The sequence below is a fragment of the Zalophus californianus genome, chromosome 7 (genome assembly GCF_009762305.2).
Source record: "Zalophus californianus isolate mZalCal1 chromosome 7, mZalCal1.pri.v2, whole genome shotgun sequence".
Classification (NCBI taxonomy): domain Eukaryota; kingdom Metazoa; phylum Chordata; class Mammalia; order Carnivora; family Otariidae; genus Zalophus; species Zalophus californianus.
This window is the reverse complement of record NC_045601.1, coordinates 35,986,727-36,004,986: the sequence shown is the minus strand read 5'-3', so window position 1 is coordinate 36,004,986 and position 18,260 is coordinate 35,986,727. Positions and strand designations below refer to the sequence as shown.

Genomic DNA, 18,260 nt, shown 5'->3' with positions numbered 1-18,260 from the left:
TTAAAGATTCATTCCTCACCTAATATACATAAGCATGATTTTCTTTTTCTTTTTTTAAAGATTTTATCTATTTATTTGAGAGAGAGAATGAGATAGAGAGAGCATGAGAGGGGGGAGGGTCAGAGGGAGGAGCAGACTCCCTGCTGAGCAGGGAGCCTGATGCGGGACTCGATCCCGGAACTCCAGGATCATGACCTGAGCCAAAGGCAGTTGCCCAACCAACTGAGCCACCCGGGCGCCCCATAAGCCTGATTTTCTTTTCTGAAAATAATTATGATGGAAAATATGACCTGCAGGTATTTCCTGTACAGAATATAATAATTGACAACCAAGCTCCAAACTTACAATGGGGCCTAAAACTTAGAGCTCCTAAGAATTCCTGCAGGGGAAATTCAAAATCATTCTCAAAAAAATTTCCAATTTTCCTTTCTAGGCCCTGTTAATTTTCTTGAAAAGAAAACCAGCCAGTGTTCATCCCCATCATGTAGCTTTTCATGACACCTCTGGCTAACAAAGACGCAGTCTCTTACGTCCATGAGCGCAGCATTGATGTAGTTACTACTCTCCCCATCAATTGTAATTAAAAAAGGCAGACATCTGTCAGGCGGCAGCATGTCCATAAAACGATTCTTGTCATGATTCCTTGGCAGGCACGCTATACTGCAGTCTTCAGCTTGTAGTCGAGGGGTGACTGAATTCAAAGTCTAAAAAGAAAAGGGAACCTAGGTTAAAAGCAAGTGACCCATTTAATAGCACAGAGCAGATCCATCAAGTATCTGGGAGGCCAAGTACAAAGGGAAGGATTTGTACAAGGCGATGGCATTTGCCGTGATGACAGGCTGATAGACTTAGTTAAAGCTACTGAAGCCTGAGAAGTGACAAAGAAACAATGTACACATTGTTCACTGTGTTTCCTAAAAGGAAAAGGGAAGCCAAAAACCGTCGCTACCTGCAAAAGGCACTGCCTAACCAAAGAAAACAGAATTAGAGTGGCCCATAACGATGACCCATCATCAAAGTTGGAAACATTCATCTGTAGTAACATTTTGGCATGCCATATTTGAAAACAGGGTAGAAGAAGCTAGAAAGAGCACTGCACAAAGGATCAAAGTATTAGGTGTCCAGAGCCCCTCTTGACTTCACATTCACACACCTTCAGGGATGTTTTAAGGGCAGTGAAAACATTTGGGGTTATTTAGAGACAATGTTTAGTACAAACTTCAGCTATTATTATTAATGCGCTTGATCTCACCTTGTGAGTGACACAGAAGGTTAAAATCCATAAGTCTGCATAAAAAAAGGTTATAAATACACACAAATCACCACCAAGTTTGACTTTTATGATACCTTTCCCCATACTCTTCCCTGAGTCTGAACTCATTTGCCCTTCCAGATACAGCAGATATGAGCTCATTAATACCATAGTGACTCCATAATATGTATAATGAAAGAGACAGGTATTATATTATACTTAAAATAGGGTTAAAAGTTATAAGTTTGACCTGAAAGACCTTCCTGAGAGGAATTAATAATGCCCAGAACACACTGTAGTAAGTTGCTCATAAAAGAAGCTCTAGAAATAAGTAAATACCTGGAATTCATCTTTGAGATGTGAAGAGTTAGTCTGAGAGTCTATTCTAATCATATCAAAATAGGCAGCTTTAAATTCACAGACAGGTATAGCAGTTTCTCCACATAAACAGGCTTCTAAAATGGCATCATGAATAAAAATGTATTGTTCCTAAGAAAGGAAAAAAAAAATCAAACTATTTTAATAACAATCTTCTGTCATCAAAGGTAGAGAATACAAAGAATTTTCTCTATATAGAAACATTAATGATATCAATATTTTCCTATATGACTTGATGAGGTAATATTGATTCTATGTGAAAAACATTGTTTTTGATAATGTTGGAACTTAAAAAAAAAAAAAAAAAGAAGCCATCAGAGATCAATCAGCATCCAGACAGCATACCTCTGTCTGGACCATGTTGATACGACGAGATCTTAAGGCTTTGACACAGTTGTAGATGTCGACAACACCCTCTCTTTCAGCCATGTCCAGCATGATGTCGATCACAATGTAACAGCCAGTTCGTCCAGCACCAGCACTGAAAAAAATTAAAACAAATCTAAAGAATTGAAAGATGTATGTTCTTGCAATCTTATTAAAGATCCTTTCAACTGTCAGCTAGGTGGAATCAAATTGATTTAATAAACTGCAAGATGTAATTTGTATGTTATATAAAACACTTATTTAATGTACACTGGAGCATGAGTTTGAAATTAAAACGATAAACTTTGTATATCAAATTGTGTTTTACACATAATGTATATATGTTGTTCAAGTTCCACAGCTCTCATACAAATCTTCATTCTTTGGAAATCTAATGCACATGATTTTAAGCTCACAGAATTGGCCAAGGGGTGGATTTGTGCTTTAAGATTTAACCTTAAAAATATTCTTACTCATATACTTGTGGGTCCTCTGGCAAAATGCAAGAATGCTGGCTCACTGTTTTAGTCTGACAGACTCTTGTAAATACCAAGTCAAAGAAAATTAATTCTGAAACATTTACTGGGAAATCTGAGGAGTCACAATTCAGAGGAAGTGCTAATGGTGATGGTGGGGAGGAAAATGGTTGTTATCAATGAGGAGAAGGCCAATAGTAGAAAGAATATTTGGTGATCTGAAGGAAAAATGAAAATGAATAGTTAGGTATAGAATATAATTCTTAACAGGTCACAAAGATAGCCACTATCTTACTGTATTTAATTCAGTCATTGAATCTTAACATACCACTGATTGTTTTACCTCTTGGGAATGTTTCTTCAATTTTTAAAAAAGATTTATTTATTTATTTTAGAGACAGAGAATGTGAGGGGGGAGGGGCAGACAAAGAGAGAGAATCTCAGAGACTCCCTGCTGAGCGGGGAGCCCCATGTGAGGCTCGATCTCATGACCCCAAGATCATGACCTAAGCCAAAATCAAGAGTCGGACCCTTAACTGACTGAGCCACCCAGGCAGCTCTCTTCAATTTTATATATAAAAATCAACAGTGCAAATAAGATATAGTTGGGATTTGGTGGGGGGGGATTTCACTTGGTAGTCAGCTTCCTCTTTTTTATAAATTCACAGATATCTGAGTATAAGTGAAAAATGACACTTCTTGTTTCAAGAGAGTATCTGAGAATCTTGGACCACTTCTGAAGCAAGCAAATCATAGGAAAGTCAACCTCTATGATAAGTCAAGACACTCCTGAATTGAAAACCCATTTATCTCATTTTCTAAATGCATAGATTGGCTATTAACATTATTTCTTTGTTGTCCAGATTTGGTCACTTCTCTTAAACATACTATTCTTTAAGAAATTTAAGTAAAAGATATTGTGGGTATCTCTCTCTCTTTCCTTTTTTTTCTTTTTCTTTTTCCTACCATCTTCTCAATCACTGTTCCCAGGGTTTGAGACAGGAAAGCAACTGAGGAGTACGTCAGATTTCCTGAGGAGGACTGAACTGAAGTTTTTTTTTCAGCGTACACAGTATCTGATCCTTATGGGATGCCTTATTTTTATGTCAGTCTCTGTGCTGTTTTCCCTCTTCCATATGTGGTCATTTAAATTCTGAATAGGTCGGATTTTCAGAAAAAAAAATGCTTAAGTACAACCTATTATCTAGCTTGGAGGGGATGGCATTTGAGAATGGTGTGCAGCATTTAGGAAAAGCTTTTCAGATTCAGTGCATATTTTTCTGTTCACATCTCAAAATGAGGCCATGTAATTTGCTTTTAGTGTCTCTGAATGCTTGTTTTAAGAGAAGTTTCTAATCAGAAGGAAGCCTGGATATAATGTTCACATTTTTCTGGCATATATTTGCTGGATCTCACTGATGTAGTTTTTAAGGTCCTCTGATGGATGGCTTTTTTTTTTTTTAATTCTTAAATAGCTGTTCTATAGCACAAATTCTTGCAATCTAGGCCATTTAGTAACTCTGTATGTCTCAAATTTAGTTTTAAAAGCTGGGTTTCTATTGGGAATTTACTAGATTGGCAAGAAATTTCTATTTTAACCTCCCATTCCATACAATATGGGATTTGCAAAAGATAGGAAAAAACAAAACAAAACAAAACCCAAACACAGATGTTGCCACTAAAAGACAGAGTTTCCATACACGCATTTGTGAACAACACTACACACATTAGGATGAATGTATTTATTTTTTAAGTTTCTATTTTATATCCTCCTTAGAGCTAACTTTTTTTTTTTTTTAAATACATGTAAGCCAGAACCTTGTAAGCATGCACTAGTTTTGTGCTTGAAGGCCTCGGCTTCGTACTTTAAAAAAGCTGGCTGTATACAGTCCAGAGCGTCCGGTCCAGCACTCACCTGCAATGCACAACGATGGGGCCGGCACTGGGAGGGTTGGAGAACTTCACTCGCCGGATAAAGGAAAGAAGGCCTGTGGCATGGTATGGTACACCGTGGTCAGGCCAGCCGGTGAAATGGAACTGTTTCACTTCACGGATCTCATTGTAGCCCCTCTGTGCAAACATGTAAACAAGTGTTTTCAAAAGAGCCCAAATAGGTGGCGCCTGGGTGGCTCAGTCATTAAGCGTCTGCCTTCAGCTCAGGTCATGACCCCAGGGTCCTGGGATCGAGCCCCACATCGGGCTCCCTGCTCGGTGGGAAGCCTGCTTCTCCCTCTCCCACTCCCCCTGCTTGTGTTCCCTCTTTCACTGTGTCTCTCTCTGTCAAATAAACAAAATCTTAAAAAAAAAAAAAAAAGAGCCCAAATAAAGCCATTCAACACCAGTCATAGGCACTAGATCTAGTTGACAATGAAAAAAATAAAAAATGAAGAATCTATCAAAGATCAGGCTTTTTTTGAAAAAGGGTGCTGGCCTGACACAGTCGAGGAACTTACCTTTCTTGTCCGACACCTGCCAAAGAAAGACAATTAGAAGTCTTGCTCAGTTCTATAACCCTGTGTAAATTTTTATTTACCTTGACAGTTTGTTCCTTACTTGGAGTGACAACACATAAAATTATTAGGAGAAAAGGAAAAAAAAAAAAAAACTGGGAAAACTAAAATGCTGCCCTATTGACCTGAGGCACTGAGTTTTCGAGGGGTGAATAAAAAAGCAACTTTCTAGCTTCTCATCTCAAAAAGATTTTAATGCTTTGCTTATCCATGTTGAAAATGGTTTTGAAGCACAGCATGTGGGGATTTTCCAGCACAGTGCTACTTTAGATTGTTTCATAAAAATATACAGACAACTAAGCTGTTCTTTGGCCAAACGATTTTTCCTAATTCTGAGAAATAATGCAGCACCGAGTATTATTTATAGTAACAAAAGTACAAAATGAAAGGGAAGCATCATTGTAATGCCTCTTTCCGATTGGGATAATTTAAGAGAACTTTTAAATGCACACCTCAAAGCTTTTTCCTTTTGGTTGAAGAAGCCTGTAGATTGTGTTAGCACAACTTAGAGCTTACACAGAGTGTTACGGAGTTTATTTGTAAGAATCCACATCTGTAGCCCCCAAACCCCCACAGTAATCTATATAATTCCAGGGGCACTATGAGCTGTCTGTGGTATCTCCATCTCACTTGTTCTGATTTCAGAACAGGGAGAAAAATGTCAGGAAATAAATGAACCAAATTGAGAACGTTTAGATTCTGTCCTATAGAGATAGACCAACCAAGAGCACCAAAGCCAGTGATCAGGTCGTCTTATTCTTTCTAGATCTAGTCCCTACATGATACCCTACACAAAGTAGGGCTCAAAAGATAATTATAATAATGACAATGATAAACACTCTCATGGAATCATACAAATAGAAAAATCCCTTTCTTTACTACTTTTCAAGTCAACTCCAGTGAGGAAGATCATAAATTGTTCCAAGACCTGATTTCAGATAGTTACCTCCCCTCCTCCATATTAATTCTTTTACTGGAGGTGCTTGCTGTAAGAGAGCCTTGTTCTTTTTAGTAAACTTCAGTAAAAAGTTCTTTTTAATATCTGGCAAGGCATATTCCCTTACTGCTCTTTCTATTTAAATTTTCTTAAGTAATTTTCAAATACGTGGTTTTCAAAAAAACCAAACTACTCTTTTCTAGTTCTAAATAGCAAGAAGTCAAATTAAAAATAAAAACCCAATAATGTTCCAATTAGTATTAGACATTAACTATAGAAAGTGGTGTTAATATAAAACATTCCCATTCTGGGCCATGGTGCATGTCTCCACTTACTGATTCACATCATATTTTATGTCCTTTAATACACTTTTGAAGATTTAGTCACTTAGGACCTATATCTCTGTTGAATTTATTCCTAGATACTTTAAAATTTTTTTAAAGAGACTGAAAGAGATTTTGTAATGTCTACTACTGTTTCCTGCAAATATACAGACAAGCTATCATTTATGAATATTTATCTTGATTTAGCCACTTCAATGATTAGTAGTTCCATTTTAAAATATTTCTAGTTTTCTTGGTATAAGATAACTTCATGTTAAAATAATCTTATCTTTTCTAACAGTTAAGCAATTTATTCCTTTTGTTGTCTTATTTCATTTACTAGAACTTCCCCAAATTTTGAATACTAGTGAGACTGATTATCCACATCACACTCCTGATTACATAGCAATACCTTTAGGGTTTTCACTCCTTAATATGCATGCTATTAGTTACTGTTGAAAGACCTTTATCATGTTTAAGTAGCCTCCTTATTTTCCTATTATAGATTATTTCTATAAATTTCTATTATTTACTTTTAAGTAAAAATAAGTACATTACAATATCTATTAATAAAACCATATGTTTTTGCTCCTTTGATGAAGACGCAATGAAGTATTTGGCTAGATTTCCTACCACAAGTGTCATATCTTTGCATTCCTAGAAAACAATCATTATAGATCATGTTGTGATGTTTTCTTAATTCACAGCTGGGTTTCAAATTTTCAATATTTTATTTTGAAGTTTTTTCAAGCATGTTCTTGAATGAAATTGGTGTGTAAAGTGTGTGCGCACAGAGAGAGAGAGGAGAGGAGAGGAGGGGGCGGGAGGGGGAGAGAAAGAGAAAGAGAGAGAAAGAGGGAGAGAGATTTAAAAAAAGACAGAGAGGCAGGGCCCCTGGGGGGCTCAGTCAGTTGAGTGTCTGCCTTCGGCTCAGGTCATGATCCTGGAACTCCGCTCAGTGGGGAGTCTGCTTCTCCCTCTGCCCCTCACCCTGCTTGTGCTCTCTCTCTCTTACTCTCTCTCAAATAAATAAATAAAATTATTAAAAAAAGAGAGAGAGAGGAGAGAGAGGAGCTTGAGAGAGTGCCATCTTTACCTGGTTATGTTATCACAGTTATGCTAGCTTTTAAAATATATTTAGTTGGTTTTAATGGTCTTCTAAGGTCTAAACAATTTTATTAACATAGGCATCAACTGTTCTCTAAAAGCTAAAGAAACCTCAACTATAAAACCATAGGGAAATTTCATTGGTAAATTTTAAGATTCTATTTTCTTCTATCATCTGTTCAGGTTTCTAAGTCTTCTTGGGTCAAATTTTGAGAATCAGTATTTACTCTAGTAAATATAAGGGTATTTAGACTAAAATCTCTGTCTCCAAGTTTATACGTAATATTTTTTTTATTGCTTTCCTAACAGCAAGTATAACTGTAGTTATATCTTTTTTGTGTTTTCTAATATTGCATAGTTTTGATTGTCCCCCTCATTTAGAATTGACAGTGCTTTAGTTCTTTCATTGATCTTTTCAAGGAACTAGCTGTTTGATCTCATTTATTCTTTTTTGTCGGTTTTTGGTTTATATTTAATTTTTCTTTTGTTCTTTTGATTTTCTCTGATTTTCTAGTTTGTGATTTTTCACATGATTCTAGACCACGTTTCAAAATAGAAATCATTTATGTATTTAACATGTATCCCAAGGTTCACAAACATGCCTGGCACATGGCATGCTCTTGAATAAATATTTGTGGAATGAATGAATGAACGGATAGATTCTATAGCATCATCAAAACAAATATTGATGGGGACTTCAGGAGAAAAAAAGGTTTCAATAAACATGTTTTAAATAAAGAGAATTTTAGGGTACTTACTCTTTCCAGGGTGAATGTCCTAACTACATATTCAGCAAGTGGCTCCATTTCCACACAAGTTACTTTGAAGTCACCATAAACTTCAGTATCATCGGGCCAATACTTATAGCATTTAACCTAAATGACAAAAAGGGTATATAAAGTGGGCCTGAATACACATTAACCAAGATGATCTATTTCCAGTACTAACTCTTTAGGTTACAGTAAAAATACAGGTAAAGAAAAACTATATATGAGATAAAAGAATCTACTACACAATAAATAGAAAAACTTTGTGTAGTCTCATTATAATACATAAGCCCTATGATGCTATTAGAATCTAGTATAAAATCAGAGTTTCTTTCATTACTCAATAAAGAAATCAAATAATTTCTCAGCCGTCAAAGGTCCACTGAGGAGCACTCAATTGAAATGCTATGCCTATGAATTTTTAAAACAACTGAATGAGATTCTATTTTAAGTGTGTTATGTTTGGCTACTAAACTTATACTCATGTTTTGTGAACAGGAAAAAAAAAACTTGTTTTCTCTTACCCGGCCAACCTCAACTAAATTTGTAACCATCACAATGCAGGCAGACTGTTCTTGCCAGATCATTCTCCAGAAATCATATACTGTTTCATGAACTGGGCCTTTGAAGAAATTAATTTGAATATTGTATTATCAGAGAAATTTTGTGGTTAGAAGAAATAAGTGGTAAGAAGTATGCATAAGGTACAAATAAAAGTAAACTAAATAAGCCAAAAAATAATATGTTTAACACAGAATGTCACTGAAATTACTTAAATTCAGTTTGTATCTAAATTCACACTATAGCAAAAACATAGGCATATGTAACTTTTTTTTTTTCAATTTACCTTCTATACTTCCCATGTAGAAGAAGATACACTAGATTCTAGGGTACTTAAAGCTTTCACTAAGTTAATTTGATGGATCTTCAAATATATGTTAAAAATAGGAAGTCTTATTCCACTGTCAACCAAACAGCATGTATTACCAATTAAATATACCCACATCATTTATAAAACAGTGCATGTTTAGGGGTTAACGAAGAAACAGCCCTACATATAGGCACACATCCCAGCCTTATATTATCATCTCCAGACCGCTAACATATCTAATGGGTTATACTCTACTCAGTGCCACAAGCAAACAAATCTAGAATATTGTTCACCATGGATGATCTTTAACTTTAAAGAGCTTACAATTCAACTCAGTTAATCCAAAGATATGTGAAAATACTCAGAAAATGGTCTCTGTCAGAACAGCAAACAGAGCTTCTGATTTACTTCCCTCTTTTAAGAAATAAATGGATAGGCAGGTTTCTCTTCTGATGGCCAGTGGTCAATATGGAGAGACAACTAAAGGTGTTTTAGGACGCTCTTATTCCCCAGTGTGCCACTCTAACAAGGTTTTTCTGCCTTTTTCTTATTTCCTACACAGCATGAACTTGACAGAGTTCCCTTTAGCCCTTCGTTTTGTCTGTCTTGACGTAAAAAATTTGCTGGAAGACAGTCTAACATCTCATTGTACAATATCAGTCCCGGATAATCCTCCATTCCAGGACCACAGACCTTGTTACCAAAAAAAGGGCAACTTATACAAGGTGAGACTTCTCTTGCTTTCACCAGAAGTAATTCCTGTGTCCAGCGCTATTGACTAGTGTACTCTGGGACATCAGAATACCAAAACCCAAACCACAAACAAGCAGCTTCTTTTTTATTTTAATTAAAAAATAAAGTGAGCTTTAATTTATCTGTGATTTACACAGATAAAACAACTTGTATTATACAAATGAATAAAGAGCAGTCTCAGATGACCTGATCTTTTCAGTTAAGTCAGATAAAAATGGCAAAAAACAAAAAAAAGAAAACAAAAAAACCAAAACAAACCACAAAACCATAAACCAGAGCAACACCATATGGATGAAAAAGCAAGTCTGGTTGCTCTAGAACATTTAAAAAGGTCATGTTTTACCTTGAGTTGCAATGTAGTGGCTTGGTCTCTGGTAGCCCTAAAATAGGAGAACAAATTGGTTATCATTTTACATCAGTATCAGAAATAAATGAATGAAGGCATAAAAAGATGAAGACAACCACCTGTTAAGATTAAGTTATAGTAAAAAGTCCAGAAATGAGTAGTGAACTCAGAGTTCACTTCTCAAACCTAGGTTATCTGAAAGGTAAACATAAAACAAAAATTAAATGTTTTAAGGGCTCAGATTAGAATATGTATTGCATAATTGAGTTTTGTTTGCTAGGGAATAACCTTGTAGATATTGTTTGGTTTTACTAAAATGTTTATGCCTTCATGTTAATCTTTAGTCATTCATTCCTGGCAAATGGTGTTCAAAAATATTAATTCTCATCTTATCATCCAAAAGTACAACACACTGCATTACAAATGGACAACAACATATTAGAACCATAAAAAAATAACAGAACATTCCAATGTTAGAGCTGGACAATGCATGTGTGCATTAAGTCAAAGTCCTGCTGAGCTATTTTAGAGAATATTCCTGTACTATAATATGTTCAGGAATCTGCCGAAACTATTTTGTGTGTGCTGATAATATTAGTTCACACACACATAATTACAGGTACACACATATATAGGGAAAGAAGAGTTTTAAATAAAATACATCTAATCCTGAACAAAAAATTTAGCACTTTTTTCTTTTTAGTGTGCCAAGAGCTTTAGGTGGTTAAACATTTAATACTGTTTCAACAAAGAAATTATTCCTGATAAGAAATAAGTTGTTAGTTGCTCTCAATTGATTTGAATTCCGGTACATCATGAGTAGCACAACTGTTAATGGTATAATAGGGTTAAGCTTCAAATTTGTTTTGTATTTATGAAAGGACTCTAGCAAAAGCCTGTGGTACAATTTGTCCACATTTGGTGTGGGCAACTCGATGTGCATATAAATGCACATAAACTGAGATCTCCAATCTAAAACTTAACAGTCTGAGCAGCATACTGCTGCCAATTTGGAAGTTTTCTATTTCTTCTTATACCAAATAGTACAATTTTTCACGGACAAATTTTCTCCAAGCTCTATAAGCATTTCATCTCCTGTTTTTCATGAAAAATGTACCAATTACAGAAGAGTCTTAAGTGTAATAAACTAACGGGAAAGAGAACATTATGGAATTGTGTAGTAATCAGCCAAAATACACTGGGGTCTTAACAGAACGACTGGATAACAACACAGTCTCATTTAGAACACAGTTGTACCATATGAACCATAAAGTAGTAGTATAACAAGGCTCCAGTGTATATGTCTTGGCAGAAAACCAAGGTTAAACTGAATAGGTAAGAACAAGTACAAATTTGTCACAAAACTGTTGAGTTTTTTATTCTAAAGAGTGGAACATTAGCTTAGCTTTCTCTTTTGAGATGTCTGATAAATTTAAAATATCAAATGAGCATCAAAGCATGATCAGAATTTTTACCAATATACTCAGAGACTACGTAATAAAATTAATTAATCCAAAGATATCAGTGATGACAGTTCACAAAATAACTATAAAACATGAACTTAATAAATGTGACAGAGGTCATTTCCTATTTATGGAAATTAGACAAAGTCGGGGCCGAATTTTCATATGTTTTATATAACTATAAATGTGTACAATATACATGCTGCAATATTTGATACTTCTACCTTTTGCCTTACAATTAATGCATGTCTTTAACTGATTAATCTCAGCACACCTAGAACGGAATTATTTAAAAATAGCGAATATTTCATGAGTGCTTTGTATGTACTAGGTACTGTGCTGAATGTTCAACATGCATTACTTTATTTAATTCTCATAACGAAATGATGAGGTTCATACTATTATTATTATCCCCACGGTACAGAGAAGAAAATTGAGGCACAGAGAAGGGAAGCAACAGTCCCAAGATTTCCAGCATAATTTTGAACCAGGAATTCCGAATAAAGAGCCTGTCCTTCTTACATGTAATGTAGTATTATTACTTCCTTGACAATATTTTATCTTTGATTTGCTAGTTACTTTCCATTAAATGAACAATTTGCATGTAGATATGTTTGTAACCAAAATGTAACAGTGGAAACTTGTGACCAAAACAAGCTTTTTGGTTTGCATGATTCGATATATATGTGTGATATGTATATTTTACAAATGCAATTTAGAAATGATTTGGCCTAAGTAATTTTAATACTTTAACAAGCCAATACCACACACCACAAAATAGTCTTCCTACTCATTTTTAACATCAGAAGTCAAATGTAAAAAGTAAAATTTCAGAAACACTAATACACATCATACTATCCAGCTTCTCACATGTTTGGGGAAGGGGGAAGAATAAAAGCCAGAAACAGAAATCATCAACAAATAAAACTCGAGTACACCATAACTTGTCAAAATCTAAAAATGGTCCTGTTTTTCTAAACATAGCAAAGGGAAGGAGGTAAAATAGATCTTCACACATGTAAAGGAGTTACGAAAAATGAACATAGATATACCATAAGAGGCTACTTAGGGGAAGCATGCAGAGGTAACTAGTATTAAGCATTAGTAAGAACTGTAATTAAGAGTAGTTATATTAAATATTTATAATAGGGTGCTGTTATTTACATATAGTGGTACTTACATCCCTGTACAGCCAAATCTACAGCCCAAACCAAAGTCAGGTGTGAAAGAAAGCACAACAACGTCAGTGAGTACTAGGACGTAGAACAAGGAAAAGTGTACAGTTTGTTCTTTATTATAAAAAGCTAGCAATCACTTTATAGGTAATAACAAGCAAAAAGATTCACATATATAAGCCAACAAATTGGGCACACCAAACTATAAAAATACTTACATCTATATAGTTGGCATTAATGTAATCTGAAGAAGGATCATCCTCAACAGGCTGCAGAATTACTCTGGAGTGGTCATCTAAAGTTGTTAAACAATAAAATAAAGCTATTAAATTTCCTCTCTGTTCCAAGACAATGACCTTGGTAGAGACTTAAAATAATTCAGCAGTTGCTGATAGCTTAGCCGTAACAGGCTACTGTTCAAATTTCCTTAAAGAAATACAAGAACTTTGATGAGCTCAGTACTTATTATAATATCCTGTTAATAAGCTTCAACGGCTAGCATCTTCATAGTTAGGAAGGTTTTAGGGAACATGGTAATGTCTGATGAATCATCATTGGCTTTGTCTAAAGGATCGAACTTTATTTTTTTAAAGATTTTATTTATTTATTTGACAGAGAGAGACACAGCGAGAGAGGGAACACAAGCAGGGGGAGTGGGAGAGGGAGAAGCAGGCTTCCCGCTGAGCAGGGAGCCCGATGCGGGGCTCGATCCCAGGACCCCGGGATCATGACCTGAGCCGAAGGCAGACGCTTAATGACTGAGCCACCCAGGCGGCCCAGGACTGAACTCGTTCTAATGTCTAATTCTGCTTCTTAGACATGGGTTTAAATGGGTGGGATCCATTCCTGCTGCACTTTACAAATGAGCCACAGAACTAGAGAGTGAATTCTGAATCCCTGCTCTAGACTTCTTAACTTCTTGAGAGTCAAGGTTGAATTCTGTTGTACTCAGATGTATTCAGAAGATATTTCAAAGTAATTTAAATTGAGATCTGAGTGGGCCAAGTACATCACTAGCTAGTCACAAACTAAACTATGTTACTTTCCTTACCATTCCTGTGGTTTCATAGGATAACCAATTTATTTATCCCATGCAAACATCTTAAAACTTAATGAAGTCCCTAACGACAAATAACATGGAGCAGCCGGAGTTCAGGCACTTGCTGCAAAGAAGAAATAAAGGTTATATGGAAAGAATAACACTCTCACCTTGAGTATGTTTGGTAGAAGTGTTATAGCAATTTATCACTGAAAAGACCTTTCTTTTTCATTATCCTGATATTCTCAGCTGTCAATAACACCCCATGCATTTATGTGCAAACATAAAATCAAACAGCAAGTTATCTCCACAGGGTGAAGAGTCTGAGTCAATTTAGTTAATGAAGATGACGACAACTTCAGAGTCGCTGCCAACAGCCAATGCTGTTTTAATACTAAATAGATTACTTTATAAACAGATGTGCCACTCTCTGGGATTCTCTTGAAGTTTAAAAGCATATAAGAAGGACTTGCCACTTAATATTTATCTTCTATACACAATATTTACATTCACCAAGAATTATATGAGAACTTACATGCTATAATGTTTCCATAACGATTTTTTGCTCTATTTTGATCTTTTTTAGCTACATCCCAAGATGCGGACTGTCCTTCAAAGAAGCTCTGGAAAAGGAAAAAGTAACAAGAAGACTGAATTTAACTCTTTTTCTTGGATCAGGTTTATCTGTTCTGAAGACCAAAATAAAAGACACTTTTCTCAGGGAGGAAGGGAGTCCTAGAGTAGTAAACAAGTTCTCTTTTCAGATCTCAAAGCTTGTTTGTTGGACTCCTACTTGCTCATTCTGGATTGGACTGAGTTCAAAATAAGGACAAAAAAACAACTTTAGGAAAAAAAAGGAGCTTGAAACGATTTCAAATTTAAGATTGATACAACTCTGAGAGATGGAAGTAGAGAAAGCATCAAAACGTTAAAACTACTTTTAATGAGTATCTTTCAAAGGTTTTTCCCTTAGCATTTATAACAGGAAAAAGAAAACCTGTTTTCCCCCATAATTATTCATTAAATTGTGTGCAATACATCCCATTTCAGTTTCTTTGAAGATCATGAAAAGGACAGAGTCTCTACAAGGGACGATATGAAAATTAAAAAGAGTCACCTTATCCAAGGATCTTGGAACAGATGAATTTGCTGATTGGTTTAATTACCATATGCAGCAATTTAAAATATGGGTATAGATCTCTTTTTTGCAGTAACACTTAAACATTGCTCAACACAGGAAATAGGGTCTTCAAAGAATCAACGGTTTTTGAAGTGAGGTACACAGGAATACACATGAACAACAACCAAAAAAAAAAAAAAAAACCAGCTCCGGCAGAATCTTATAATTCCTTGCACTATTTTGTTGCCACAGCACAGTGTTTCTGGTGTGTATCTAAAAACAACTTTCAAAATTCACAGCTAATTTTATTTGCTCCCAAACTCAGGTATACAAGCCATCTGTAAATAAAATACAGAGTTCAGAAGATTCTTCATGCAGTTGAACCCATTTTAGATGGTCTTTCAAAGTCAAGTACTGCTTGGATTCTTTCACTTTAAATGTGTGTATATGGAGGTTATGAGAACAGTGGTGGAGGAACTTCCTTCTATGCCCGAGGCTGACATTTCTCAGTAAGTGCCGAGTGGCAAAGGAACTTTTTCCTTTTTGCTTTATTATGTTTATTGAGATGTTCAGTTTAAACCACTTCCTGTGGCAGTATGACTTACACTGGTATTTTGGATTCAGGAGGAAGGGGAAATCAAGTTGGAAGAAGAATTTCCCACATCCTTCTTTTGGCTTCTTAATGTTGTCTAGATTCACAGTGCTCTATTTTTCTTCCCGGCCACTTTCAACCAATAAGCCACAAAGAAAACTAAGAGTGACAAGCAGTACATTTAGAACACAAAGATCGTCCCCCACTTCCCAGCAGAGGGTCAACAAGCAAAGAGGCAGAGAAGAACCTACTGCTTCAGTCATTCAAATGGTCGACTCTGGAGTGATACAATGGGACTCAAAGGATCCTGTTAATGGATTTTTCAGGGGGGGAAATAGAAGGTCTAACAAAGGGGTTTTTAAATAGCAGAGTAAAATTCTGGAATCCAAAATTTAAGAATTCTTCAAGCGAATTTTGACCCAGAAAGTGCCCTTTCTTTCAATTCCGTCTACCCGTTCTCTCCCATACACATTTGAGGATATTCTCAGAGACACAAGATTGGAGTCTATGGCGTAGACTCCACTCCTTATGACGGTAAAGGGAGGAAAAAAAAGGTTCAATTCCACTATTACAATTAGAAATAACATTTAACACAGCATTGAAACTTTCACCTCATATTCCTCTTTGAACCCATAGCTGTCTGATGTCTTCATGAGGTTAATGTGCTGCAGTAAGTCGGCCACCCGGATGGCTGGGTGCAGCTGTCCCGTCTGGTAAGGGGACTCTGTCCCCTCACAGAGGTAGCGGGGTACATCTAGAAGACGACTGGACTCTGCTGTCGCACTGTGGTTCTCATCTGGCGGGTTTCAGATTCCAGAAGATTAAAAAAAAGACAAAGTTATCTTGTTTAATATATATCTATGCAAAGAAGATTGTAAGAACTTAAGATTTTTCTGATAACAGGAGGAAGAAAAAAGAAATACAGCAATAGATCTCGGGCGGCTTCCCTATACAGACAAAGCCTTTTACATCAGCTTGAGGTATGAGGTCAGAGTGTATTATGTTTATGTTATCAGGATAACGACTGCTGTGAGATGTAGACATCTGATCCGCTTTTAGAAAGTGTAAGTGGAGGATTTTGCTGTGTTCTTCCTTTTTCTTGTATCTGCAGTCACAGCAGCATAGAGTAGGCCCAGAAGATCAAGCTGTCAACTTGGAGAGGTGTTTTCATTGGCGGGTAAACTGAACAAACTCCTTCCCCACCATATCCCAACCTTGCTCACAGACCCCATCTAGGCAACCCATCCCAAAGGGCTGCTCTCCGTGGCTCTGTGGGCCTACTCTGCCACCTGGGGCTTCTGAGCATGGGACAGTCCAGAGTGGGAAACACGAGCATTCTCCAGAATCATCCCCCGGCCCCACTATGTCCGCAAGCCAGGCTATGCATGCATTTATACTCAGTCTCTACCCCTTTGGGTTATTACGATGGTTGTTGTTTTTACTCTAAGTATATTTTGACTTCTGGCCGCTGTGTGTAAAAACTAGGGTATGTCTCTGGGGCAAAACACGTAAGTCGTTCCTCTGGAATTCTTCCCTGAACCATCCAGGCTGAGCTACACAGCTTCTTCGTTATGTTCCCGTGGCCTCCTGTTCTATGTGTCCTTTCCCTTACTCTATATTTTAGTCATTTGTCTCCTGATTTCTTTCTTTTCACTAAACTCTGAAAGCTTAAAGTGTAGAAACAGAGTCATAGTTGTCTTTTCGTTCCTAGCGACTGGCGCAGTCAACCAAATATATATCAGTGAATGAATTTGTTAAAGAATCCCTCACCACCCACATTTAAGTGTAGGCCCCATCCCCACTGTGTTATTAGCTGAAAATGAAACTTTTAAGTTCTTTTTATGTCATAAGAAGAAATGAACAAGAACATTATACCTATGAAGAATAAGTATTATTTTAATGACCACAGCACTAATCATTACAATGAGAAAAAGCATGCTTATATTTACTACATTTAAACTTACCACTTAAAAAAAAAAAAAAAAACAAATGTTTTAAGGGGCATTACTTTGGAAAGCATTATACTGCCATACTCATTAACAGAACAGAAAATACACTCTTAGGGGAACTTTTGTTTTTAATGATAATGCATACTGTAGAGAACGATATTTAATTAACAGTTAAACATATTTCAAGTGCTGGTACATTTGCCTGTTCTATCACCAACTCTACAAATAGGATATAGCAAAAAATGAATTGTTGTCCCCATGATAAACATTTTTTCTTCCTGGAGAAGGGGGAAAAAAAAAAGAACCCCACAATCAGATTTGTGTGTGTCTATAATTTAGTTTGATTGCATTTATTTTACTTTCCCTTATTAGGGTGAATGCTTTTTTTTCCCCTTTTCTTTTTGCATTTATTTCTAAAAATATCGCACTGAATCCAAAAAACCCCTGGTAGATTCTGTTGTGACCTAACCACCCAACTCAGGTTTTGTCCACCCCCTCTACACACCAACATTTGCTAGCAAACATGATTCATGAGTTTCCTTTACTTCCTATGAGACTACACTCAACTGATTTACCTTTGCTAAAATATTACAGTCAATAGATTGACATAAAGGTTAATGTAAAAATTCAATTGAGAAGCCATTGATTTGGGCACTGTCACAGAATATACAACTTAGGATGAGAAGTAAAGAGGACAGATAATGTCGGAGAGGCAAAATGCAATCACCCAAGCTGGAATACGGTAGCCCAGGCTCTGTGGAACAGGGCCAGAGCTCATACCATACCTGCTGGAGCAGCAGAATATTTACAATTATAAAAGGCTCAGTGAGAAACAA

The 18,260-nt window shown here is 36.2% G+C and overlaps 1 protein-coding gene across 8 annotated transcripts in view; it reads right to left on the bottom strand.

Moving 5' to 3' along the window:
- The window catches only part of PTPRK (protein tyrosine phosphatase receptor type K), a 553,961-nt gene that overhangs the window by 10,095 nt on the left and 525,606 nt on the right, over positions 1-18,260 (bottom strand). For 4 of the 8 annotated variants that reach the window (XM_027601758.2, XM_027601759.2, XM_027601762.2 and 1 more), the window contains 11 exons: positions 16,087-16,271; positions 14,299-14,386; positions 12,943-13,019; positions 12,730-12,747; positions 10,084-10,120; positions 8,641-8,738; positions 8,108-8,224; positions 4,388-4,542; positions 1,976-2,111; positions 1,592-1,741; positions 531-704 (listed from right to left, as the gene is read on the bottom strand). In XM_027601758.2, the coding sequence (XP_027457559.1) occupies positions 531-704; positions 1,592-1,741; positions 1,976-2,111; positions 4,388-4,542; positions 8,108-8,224; positions 8,641-8,738; positions 10,084-10,120; positions 12,730-12,747; positions 12,943-13,019; positions 14,299-14,386; positions 16,087-16,271 (1,235 nt within the window). Of the gene's footprint in view, positions 1-530; positions 705-1,591; positions 1,742-1,975; positions 2,112-4,387; positions 4,543-8,107; positions 8,225-8,640; positions 8,739-10,083; positions 10,121-12,729; positions 12,748-12,942; positions 13,020-14,298; positions 14,387-16,086; positions 16,272-16,873; positions 17,703-18,260 lie in introns of those variants that run through there. The other 4 variants (XM_027601761.2, XM_027601764.2, XM_027601763.2 and 1 more) reach the window with 2 other exon arrangements.